General features: G+C 34.9%; 1 protein-coding gene across 2 annotated transcripts in view; it reads right to left on the bottom strand.

Annotated features, from left to right (window-relative positions):
• Positions 1 to 12,334, bottom strand: part of STK31 (serine/threonine kinase 31) — a gene marked incomplete at both ends in the record, with an annotated part of 86,474 nt that overhangs the window by 34,077 nt on the left and 40,063 nt on the right. For both annotated transcript variants that reach the window (XM_079711125.1, XM_079711126.1), the window contains 6 exons: positions 3,707 to 3,856; positions 4,585 to 4,671; positions 6,207 to 6,332; positions 6,964 to 7,089; positions 9,497 to 9,577; positions 10,913 to 11,014. In XM_079711125.1, coding sequence (XP_079567251.1) covers positions 3,707 to 3,856; positions 4,585 to 4,671; positions 6,207 to 6,332; positions 6,964 to 7,089; positions 9,497 to 9,577; positions 10,913 to 11,014 — 672 coding nt within the window. The remainder of the gene's footprint in view (positions 1 to 3,706; positions 3,857 to 4,584; positions 4,672 to 6,206; positions 6,333 to 6,963; positions 7,090 to 9,496; positions 9,578 to 10,912; positions 11,015 to 12,334) is intronic.

Below are 12,334 nucleotides of genomic sequence, written 5' to 3'. Positions count from 1 at the left end.
CAGCTCTATTCACAATAGCCCGGAGCTGGAAACAACCTAAGTGTCCATCATCGGATGAATGGATAAAGAAGATGTGGCACATATATACAATGGAATATTACTCAGCCATAAAAAGAAACGAAACTGAGCTATTTGTAATGAGGTGGATAGACCTAGAGTCTGTCATACAGAGTGAAGTAAGTCACAAAGAGAAAGACAAATACCGTATGCTAACACATATATATGGAATTTAAAAAAAAAAAAAATGTCATGAAGAACCTAGGGGTAAAACGGGAATAAAGACACAGACCTACTTGAGAATGGACTTGAGGATATGGGGAAGGGGAAGGGTAAGCTGTGACAAAGGGAAAGAGAGGCATGGACATATATACACTACCAAACGTAAGGTAGATAGATAGTGGGAAGCAGCCGCAGAGCACAGGGAGATCAGCTCGGTGCTTTGTGACCGCCTGGAGGGGTGGGATGGGGAGGGTGGGAGGGAGGGAGATGCATGAGGGAGGGGATGTGGGAACAGATGTATATGTATGACTGATTCACTTTGTTATAAAGCAGAAACTAATAAAAAAAATAAAAAATAAAAAAATTAAAAAAAAATAAAAATAAAATAAAAAGAAAAGATTGCATATTTGTTGTAAGTTGTCATAAGAGAGCCAGAAGAAGTTGACCAGATGCTCTCTTTTTTATAATTAGTTCTCCAAAATTAAACTCTAAGTTATTCTCTAAAAAAAAAAAAAAAAAAAAAAAAAAATCAGTCTCATGAAATTAACAGTGAGATTATGGTTACATTTCACATTGTAGATTCCAGAAGATTAAAAATTAAGAACCAGTGATTCTTTAAGAATTTGGTACCCTTTTTTAAAAAAACACACTTCATAAGGGCTAGAGGCAGTGCTATTTTCTAATTCTGAAAATTCTAAATAACTTCTAAAAACCACAAGTTTACAAAGTACTTCCTTACTGACCATTTTCTAAGTACACCATTTCCAATGTGTCAAAGGATGATGAACGACACAGAACATGAACCCTGGATTCAGACAAACCTTGACTGCAATTCCCACTCTGCCATTTATTTGCTATGTGATCTTGGGCTTTAACCACTTTGAGCCTAAATTAATTAATTTGTAAAAAGGAAATTAATTAATTTGTAACTACTTTACAGAGTTATTGTAAAGGTAAAGGTAATCAGCACAATAATTACCTAGCACATATCACTACCATCATTATCCTTGTTCCTCAGAGTGTGGTCCAAAGACCAGCAGCTACAGTATCACCCGGGAGCTTGTTAGAAATACAAAATCTCCATCCCAGAAATGCTGAATAAAAATCTGCATTTTACGTACACCTGAAACATATAGTATCATATACTAATTTTACCTCAATTTCTAAAAATTGCATTTTAACAAGATCCCCAGGAGATTCACATGCAGTATGAAGTATGAAAAGCAATGCTCTTGACTACAGTCTACTTTTCAAATTACCCTTCCTGATTAGTACTTCAATCTGAGAGTAGGGTGAAAAATGCAGCAAAAGGTGAGTTTAATCAATATTTCAAAGTAAATAATTTTAAATAGAGATTAAAAACAATGTTTTGTTGGATAATAACAGCTGACAAATCAGTATAAAACAGGAAGAATTCTTTGGAGTCGTATCTATAGTTGTGCAAATGGCATGTTCAAAAGGTAAACTAACCAGGATCCCTATGAATTGAGAACTTTTTAAAATTCACAGTTCAGTTATTTTTCTTAAGATGTTATCCTAATTTTCAAATAAATAAACATAAAATAAACATTTCAGCAAATCTACTATGTATAAATCCTCTATAATCCAGCATTTCATTATAGTTTTACATTTTCTCTTCTTTTTGAGGTACCACATGAACACCACTGAAACTGTATACAGACAGGTGGCATTATCCTATAACTTGCAGACGACCAACAAATAAAGCATTATGGGGACTTCCCTGGCAGTCCGGTGGTTAAGACTTTGCCTTCCAATGCAGGGGGTGCAGGTTCGATCCCTGGTCAGGGAGCTAAGATCCCCCAGGCCTCGCGGCCAAAAAAACCAAAACATAAAACAGAAGCAATAACTGTAACAAATTCAATCAAGACTTTAAAACAATGGTCCACATCAAAAAAAATCTTTAAAAAAGATAAAAAAGCATTATGACTTTTACTAGTCAAAAGAGAACTCCTCAGACAATAAAATATTGGCAAGGATGTTGAGAAACTGGAATCCTCATACATCGCTGATGAGAATGAAAAACAGTACAGCCACTTTGGAAAACAGTTTTGTTCCTTAAACAGTGAAACACAGAAGAGTTACCATATAACCCAACAATTCCACTCCCAAGAAAACATATCTCCACACAAAAACTTGTATACTGATTTTCATAGCAGCATTGTTCATAATAATCAAAAAGTGGAAACCCAAATGCCCACAAACTGATGAAGGTAAAAACAAAATATGGCATATCCATACAACGAAATATTATTTGGGCATTTTTAAAAGGGAATGAAGTTTAGACACATGCTACAACATGGATGAACCTTTAAAACATTACGCAGAGTGAAATAAGTCAATCACAAAAGGCCACACATGATTCCATTTATAGGAAATGTCCAGAATAGGCAAATCCATAGGGACAGAAAATGGATTAGAGGTTTCCAAGAGGCTGCGTAGAGAAAGAAAGGGGGAGTAACTGCAAACCGGTATGGGGTTTCTTTTTGAGGATGATAAAAAATGTTCTGGAATTAGACAGTGGTGATTGATGCAGAACTTTCTGACCATATTAAAATTAGTAGTGAATTATACACATTATGATATGTGAATTATATCTCAATAAAGCTGTTATTTTAACAAAGAGAACTGCTCCCTCGTGATTATTTTTTCTTTTTTGCGGTACATGGGCTTCTCACTGTTGTGGCCTCTCCCGCTGTGGAGCACAGGCTCCGGACGGGCAGGCTCAGCGGCCATGGCTCACGGGCCCAGCCGCTCCACGGCATGTGGGATCCTCCCGGACCGGGGCACGAACCCGTGTCCCCTGTATCGGCAGGCAAACTCTCAACCACTGCACCACCAGGGAAGCCCCTCGTGATTGTATTTTGAAATTGCCCATTCTACCAAAAAGAAAAAAAAAAAAAGATCACAATATGCTCTTTAATTGTCCGATTTTGTTATTCCCACAAACTGCCTCTTCTGAGGTAACATGACACCAAAATTCATAGGCAATGTCATCAAACTAGAACTTGAATTAAATGGAAAAGTCCAAGCTTCCCAAGTTTCTAAAAATGCCGATTAATCAAAAAATAGCAAAGTATATATATCTAAATTTAATCTATTGAGGGGGAGGGTACCAGTAAACTGGGAGACAGGAGATGGCCACCTAGTTTTCCTTGTGTACTTCCAGCAACTAAATGTTTCTTGATGAATTAACTAACTAATGCTAATGTTGTCAATGCCATTGACTGTAATTTCAGGTTGCTCCTAAGACTTACGATTAAAAAATATAATGCACAACTTTAGAAACTCTTGTTTCAGCACCTACCTGATAACACATAATTGCTTACACTACATGACACACCTTAACTGAAGGCAAAGGTCTTATAATAAATTACCATACGATGTAAAAGTGCTGAACTACTGACTAATAATAATAAATAATACTAAATGAAGTCTAGAATTTATTTATAAAACCACTATATTTTACCACAGATTTGGTGAAGTCAAAATCTCCAACAATTCCATGTTGACGGTTTAAAGCAAATACATTGTTCTGATGAAGGGATCCATGAATTATGTTAGCCTTGTGCAATGTATGCAGGCCCTGGGCAACACCTTTCATGACCTTTAAAGCTTCCTATAGACAAGTACATACAAAAGAAGTCAGGAAGTAGACAAATCATTTTAACAGCTGAACGTTTTCTCTAATTAAAAGACTTTTCCAGAAGTGACTAAGCTTCCTCCAAATGAACCTTTAAAAAGAATACAGCATAGAGAAAGAATTAAAGGACAGAAGTCCTGATTATGTAACTGGTAATACCGTGTGGTGTCTGTGTGTGTGTGTGTGTGGGTGTGTGTGTGTGTGGGTGTGTATGACTTAGAGACTACAGTCTCTAAGAAGACTTGGATTACAAATAATGAGCAGAAAGCACCTAGAAAAGAAAAAGAGACTGAAATAGTGTTACTGGGTAATCTGGGCATCCTTTATTGTTATTACTAATTAAAATTTACGATAGAAATTAAAGCTATTGCTTAAAACTTATAATACCAAGTGCTATACTACACAATTTACATACAGCACAACTTAATAGCTATAAGGATAGGCTTTGGTGCCAAAAAGACCCAATTTCCAAGTCTCAACTCAGCCACTGGAGGAGGGACCCTGTGCAAGTCACATTAATCTCTGTGAGCCTCATTTTTCTAATCTGTATATAATGGGATAACTCATATCACAGGGCTGATATGACAATTAAATAGAATGAGTCAAAATTGTACACTGTATAAAGCATGTAGTATATCCTTAATAAACTTTAGATGTTATTTTTCTCATTTAATACATCCATGGAAATAAGGTTTTTTACTTACTTCTAAAGTTAAAGGCATGCTGGACTGAATAGCACTCAGGTTTGCCCTAGGATAGTATGGGACCATCAGATAAGCCATAGGATCAGACTGAGAAGCAAAACAGAGAACGAGAATCGAGAACGAGAATCTAAGTGAAAAATTCTTCAATATATTTTTAGTATACAATGACTGTACAAAATAACTTTTCTGGAAAGAATTACTTCTGTGCTGTGCAAAAGTTTTTAAGTTTAATTAGGCCCTGTTTGTTTAGTTTTTCTTTTATTTCTTTTGCCTTGGGAGACTGATAGGAGAAAATATTGCTACAATTTACGTTAGACTGTTTCTTCTATGTTCTCTTCCAGGAGTTCTATGGTTTCATGTCTTACATTTAGGTCTTTAAACTATTTTGAGTTTATTTTTATATATGGTGTAAGGGAATGCTCTAATTTCATTGTTTTACATGCCCAGCACCACCTTTTGAAAAGACTGTCTAATTAAACTTAAAAGCTTTTGCAGAGCAAAGGAAACTATCAACAAAATGAAGACAACCTATGAAATGAGAGAAAATATTCACAAATGATGCAATTAACAAGGGATTAATATCCAGAATATACAAAGAGCTCATACAACTCAATATCAAAAAACACCAAACAATCAAAAAATGGGCAGAAGACTTGAATAGACATTTTTCCAAAGAAGACATACAGATGGCTAACAGGTACATGAAAAGATGCTCAATATCACTCGTTATTAGAGAAATGCAAATCAAAACCACAATGAGGTATCACCTCACACCTGTCATAATGGCTATCATCAAAAAATCTACAAATAACAAATTTTGGAGAAGATGTGGAGAAAAGGGAGCCCTCATACATTGTTGGTAGGAATGTAAATTGGTGTCGCCACTATGGAAAACAGTATGGAGGTTCCTCAAAAAACTAAAAATAGAACTACCATATGATCCAGCAGTTCCACTCCTGGGTATATATCCAGAAAAAACAAAAAAACTTATTCTAAAAGATACATGCACCCCAATGTTCATAACAGCACTATTTACAATAGCCAAGACATGGAAGCAACCCAAATGCCCATCAACAGATGACTGGATTAAGAAGATGTGGTAGATATACAATGTGATATTAGCCATGTAAAAGAATGAAATACTGCCATTTGCAACAACATGGATAGAGAATATCATGCTTAGTGAAATAAGTCAGAGAAAGACAAATACTATATAGTATCACATATGTGGAATCTAAAAAATAATACAAATGAATGTATATACAAAACAGAAACAAACTCACAGACATAGAAAACAAACCTGTGGTTACCAAAGGGGAGAGGGAAAGTGGGAGGGACAAATTAGGGGTATGGGATTAACAAATACAAACTATTATATATAAAATAGATAAGCAACAAGGATTTACTGTGTAGCACAGGGAATTATACCCATTATCATGTAATGGAATATAATCTGCAAATATACTAAATCACTATGCTGTACATTGAAACTAACACAATCTTGTAAATCAACTATATACTTCAATTTTAAAAAAATTAAAAGGAATTAATTACTTCTCTAAAGCTTGGAGCTAAAACACACTTTAAATGTTTTCTGCAAGAGATTAGCATAAAAACTTTACCTTACACAAAAATAGGAATATCAATGGTAGCAACCCAGACTTTTCTTTAGCTGCTCTCCAAGCGCTGTGATACGCGGCTGCTCTCTGAATTACCCTGGCTTCTGTGTCGACATCCACAGAATAGCCCTTGTACCAAAAAAAAAAAAAAAAAGAGGGATTGGCAATTCCAGGATTAAAAATCTCACTCTAATTATATATCATTCCAATTTAAATTAGATTTTTATATGTTAAAATATATCTAAATTTATTTTTTTATTGTAAAAGTACTTTTTCTATCTGCTTTAAATGATATGATATAGAAAGAAAAGAACATTTTGACCAGTAGCTTAATATACACTCTACAATATGCACTCACTAAGGCCAAAGTAATTATCCTACTATCATGATTAACAGTTTTCCAGGTCAATGAAGAGAAGAAATCAAAGAACAGAAGACTGTGTTGGCAAAATAGTTGAGATTTCAAAGAGAAATGTAAGAAAAACAAGAATTTTAAAAGGCTCTTGGCTAGAATGTAATAAGTTCACCCGAAAAAAGGAAAGCAAGTATATTCTATTAAAGACATACATTATTTAGGGAAATGAGAGAAACTTTAAATTCAGTATTAGTTCTGGCAACCACACTGGAAGCATAATCATCATACCAGTCAATTCATATAATTTAGAAAATAAACAGTGGGTCTTTACTTTCCTGAAAAGTACCACCATCACTCCCCTTTGTACTTCTGAACCTCCCACAAGTCCAAAGAACTTAAACTTACCTTTAAAAGAATTATCTGCCCGTTAACCTCAGAACATACCAAAGGACGCTTCCTGCTAAGTTCCTTCATGGGCTCAGCATCAAGAAGATCCCTTTCCAAGCTCATTGTAAGAAGACCACCAGAGTTCTAGGCACAAGTTTTTGTTACAGTTGAAGAATCCAAATAATCCCAGCATTTTAAATAATCAACAAAATTAGTTACATACTATTAGATGGATTGGACATCAACCCTACTGGAGACACCAATAAATAAAAATATTTAAAGTTTCATATTTTTTCTATTTCCTGGCTCTTAAACTCCCACCCAAAATGTAATGACCATACATTTAATCATTCCAACAGCTCTCTAACAGATTCTGAAGATGACTAGAATGAACCAGACGTGCTTCCAAGGGACCCTGATGTTTACTTGGAAAACTTCATGTGTTTCCTAAAAAATATTAAAATGATGACAAATAAAAAGGGGACTGTACAATGGGAATGAGATGTCTAAAAATTATGACTACTGTGAACTCTAACACCCCTGCCTCTGAAGTGGAATCCTTAAAAGTGAAAATGGCTTTTAAATAATTTAACTCTACTAGGTATTTCTGCTACTTTTTAAAAGGAATAATTTTTTTGCACTAAAACATGACTATCAACATTTTATTTTTTATTTTTTCTTAAATTCCATATATATGTGTTAGCATACGGTATTTGTCTTTCTCTTTCTGACTTACTTCACTCTGTATGACAGACTCTAGGTCTATCCAACTCATTACAAATAGCTCAATTTCGTTTCTTTTTATGGCTGAGTAATATTCCATTGTATATATGTGCCACATCTTCTTTATCCATTCATCCGATGATGGACATTTAGGTTGTTTCCATCTCTGGGCTATTGTAAATAGAGCTGCAAGACTATCAACATTTTAAATCAAGCTGAGTTTTACTGTGGTATAGTTTTAGTAAGAGGGGTTGTGAAATTATTTTCTGTTTTTTTTTTTGTGTTGTCAGTATATTTAAGTAAGCTACAATACATAATCTACAGGGGTTTCCTAAGGATACATCACAGGAAAACATCTTAAAATAATTAAAAGCAACCATAAGCCACAATTCGAACCTTTTATAATCTTCCACAATAAAACAGATTAGCATATTTTTAAAATTAATTATCAAGTCCTATATAGCACCACATATTCACTCACCCATCCTGTAAGAGTCTCTAAGCAAGAGTTAAATAACTGCAAGGAAAACACTACATTATTTTAAAGTTTAGTCTGAAAAGATTATACAGTAATTGCTTTAACAATTTATGGGACTTATTAATCTTACATATTTATGAGTTCACAAGTCTATGTGAACATCCCTTTATGTACTGTATTTAAGCTATTATCATGGACTTAATGACAATCTTAAAGAATACACATCTTGGGCTTCCCTGGTGGTGCAGTGGTTAAGAATCCGCCTGCCAATGCAGGGGACACGGGTTCGAGCCCTGGTCCAGGGAGATCCCACATGCCGCGGAGCAACTCAGCCCGTGAGCCACAACTACTGAGACTGTGCTCTAGAGCCTGCAAGCCACAACTACTGAAGCCCGCGTGCCTAGAGCCTGTGCTCCGCAACAAGAGAAGCCACCGCAGTGAGAAGCCCGTGCACCACAACAAAGAGTAGTCCCCACTCGCCGCAACTAGAGAAAGTCCCACGTGTAGCAATGAAGACCCAATGCACCCAAAAATAAATAAATAAAATTTTTAAAAAAGAGAAAAGAATAAATATCTCATCTAGTCCCTCATCCCTAGCAGACAATATAAAACACAGAGCTAACAGATTCTGCTCTGAGAGCCGAAGTTTACCAATCCTGCTCCACAGAGTCCTTCTAATACACTGATCTCCCAGACTTTGAATCCTGCCTGCTTTAACTTAAAAGATAAATTCTGTTTAAATTTCTCATGACTATCAGTGTCCTGTTTTTTTGTTTTTTTTTTTTTGCGGTACGCGGGCCTCTCACTGCTGTGGCCTCTCCCACCACGGAGCATAGGCTCCAGACGCACAGGCCCAGAGGCCACGGCTCACAGGCCCAGCTGCTCCGCAGCATGTGGGATCTCCCCGGACCGGGGCACAAACCCGCATCCCCTGCATTGGCAGGCAGACTCTCAACCACTGCGCCACCAGGGAAGCCCAGTGTCCTGCTTTTATTCTAACCTGGAACAGAAGCTAAATTGCTTCATCACTTCAAAAAATAAACACCTGTAATTCAAATAAGTGCAATGCAATGTATTGAGTGGGTATGAGGAAAAGAGAAAACAAAGAAAAACATGCAAATTGATATAAAAATTGATATAAAAATTAAAAACATGCAAATTGATACAAATATAGTATGCAAGTATTAAAGACAGTCTTGAGAAAAGTTCTAATGATACCTAAAAACCATTCCTCAGGAACATTTCCATAAAGTAAGGATATTATAAATTTAACACCAACACATAATTTTAACGTCATCACTTTTCAACACTCTCTGCAGAATAGTAATTCTCAGGGGAAACAAAGCTTACCATGTACTCAAGTAATCCTATTTCAGGATGAAGTAGAGGAAGCTCAGGGAACCATTTCTGTACCAAGCTATTCAGCTTCTCCTAAATTTAAAAAATATTTTTATTATAGATCAATATATATTCAATTGTGACATGTTGGTATCTCCCTTATAATATATCTAACAAGATATATAATCTAATAATATATATAACCTCATAAAATATATAATCACTGATTTTGCCTTCTACTACAAGAAATATTAAATGAAAACCAAGAGTCATTTGGTTCTAAATTACCATCTTACTAACAGAAGAAAAACTTAATTACCAATTTTAAGCTTAATATACATATACAGGCACAAAACCTTGCCTAAGGTCAAAAGTCCATACTCACTCACAAGCTAAAATGAAAAAGTGTGATGAAAAACCAATTTGAGTCATAAAATTGTCACTATTTCTCAAAATACTACAACACAGTACAAACACAGAACAAAAACAGAACACAGTAACATTTTAAAATAATGGCTATTTCATTTTAGGAAGAAAAAAATCATAAAAGCCTTGAAAGAAAAAATTAACATGTAGCTCTACAAAAGCTACTTTGAAGCAAATGTGTAAATTGAGAATCCTTAGAAAAGTCACATCACATGTTTATTCAGTAAAACTTCTAGATACTTATCAAGTTCCTGGGAGATAGCTATTTTATCCAAGGTTCATAATGTGAACAATGAAGCACACACAGATAAGTTTGCTAAATAATGCATAACACTTAAAATGCCTATTATTTTCATAGTATTTTTATTTTTCAGAGGCACTGTTTCTTATCTTCTTTCCCCTAACATCCCTGAAACATAAAATACAATATTCTCTCCATTTTAAAGACAAAATATGCTGACTGACTCTTCCAAAGTCACAAAAATTCACGGTAGAACTTTCCCCCAACCCAGTAGTTTTATTTTGTTATATTCTTCAACTAAATTATGATGTCCTATTAATGTTTTCATTGCAGTTTTAAGCTAAAATGATGTTCATACAGATTTTAATAAAGGAAAAAATCTTTAGGCTTTATCTTCAACAGAAAACAAGCAATATGCAAAAGTGTGTTATAATCTTGATTCTTGTAAAAACAAGCAGAAAGCAAACTAAAAGGAAGTTAACTCAAAAGTTAAATGTGATTATACTACTGTTACCACTGAGTGAGAACATTACAGATGATGTTTCTTCTTCCGTATACTTTTCTGTAATTTTCACATTTGGCACAATGGTTATGAATTATTTTGTCATCAGAAATTAATTTCTAAATTCACAAACATTACTATACCAACTTAACTATGCCAATATAATCTCTGATCTTTTGATTATAGTACACTTCATAAAAATGGATATTTGAATTCAATTTTTACAGTAAAAACTAATTTCAAAGCATCAAATACTTACATATTCTTCCTGCTCATGATAAATTTCCTGAAAGACACTATTCTGCAATTGAGTTATTTCTTGTTTTATTTCCTCAATCTCAGATCCATCATGGTCATCGGACTTTAATCAGAAAGAAAAAAGTGACCTTACAGACTTATCAAAGTAGACTCAAAACAAGTCTTCCTAGTAAGAATTAATGCAACTTCTACAAATCACTCTGTCTGATTTCTATGTATCCTTCTATAGTTAGCACATAACAATCTCTCATAACACTTGTCGAATTAATATTTATTAGTTTATTCTAATCCTGACTTTTCCAAAACCTACAAAAAGGAATTATAAAAATAAAGTCATAAAATTAATTACATAGATTTTTCTTATCTCTTAATTTGCTGTACATTTTCTCTAAGATGTCCAACTGCCACCATAAAGTAAATGTCAAGAATAGGAACCAGAATACAATTAAACTCCCTGGAACCTTTTTCTATGTAAGATTTGATTTTTTAAAAATTAGTAAACATGTGGCATGTCTACTACAGGAAAGACAATGTAGGACTCACAAAGACTCCATAAAACTCTAAGATAATTAACAAGCCTCCTTAAAAGGTACATGTTTTCAAAGTTAGATGTTTCTATAAAAGTTAAAAAATTAAACTAAAAAAGACCCCATTCCCCACAGCCCAGAATAGGATAAAACTAGAAAAATTTTAAACTATTAAATTAGCTCCACTCCATGCTTAAACGCTCCAATGAGGAAGAAAGCTAACTCAAGTTGGATTAAGATATAATGTAAACCCCTATGACAAGTAAATTCTTTGTTCAAGGAAACAAAGAATGCCAGTTTATTCACAAAGTTTCAAGACTAAAGAAGGAGTTTTGTCCAGTTTAAAGTGTCCTAATTCTTCCAGTTCTATTATAGTATGAAAACAGCTTAAACTATTTGCAAGAAATAGTATGTCCAGCCATTAAAAAGAGAGCTAACAAAAGACATCCTGATCTTTATGACAAAATTCTGCCTTTGGGGGAGTACCCCATCGCCTCACAGCATGTAGTAGGCTTGTTTTTTTTTTTTTTTTTTTTTTGCGGTACGCGGGCTTCTCACTGCTGTGGCCTCTCCCGTTGCGGAGCACAGGCTCCGGACGCACAGGCTCAGCGGCCATGGCTCAGCGGCCATGGCTCACGGGCCCAGCCGCTCTGCGGCATGTGGGATCTTCCCAGACCGGGGCACGAACCCGTGTCCCCTGCATCGGCAGGCGGACTCTCAACCACTGCGCCACCAGGGAAGCCCTAGACTTGTTTTTAATAGATATTATAACAGTCCATATCAACAGTTTTTTAAATTATTCAAAAATGCTTATCTTACTAACAACCAAGGCAACCATGTAAAATGTTTTTTTAAAAACATTTCATGACATGGGAAAATGTTTACACTATTAACAT

Source organism: Hyperoodon ampullatus (genome assembly GCF_949752795.1).
Source record: "Hyperoodon ampullatus genome assembly, chromosome: 9".
NCBI lineage: Eukaryota > Metazoa > Chordata > Mammalia > Artiodactyla > Ziphiidae > Hyperoodon > Hyperoodon ampullatus.
The sequence above is the reverse complement of the archived record's forward strand: the minus strand, read 5'-3'. Positions and strand labels throughout refer to the sequence as shown.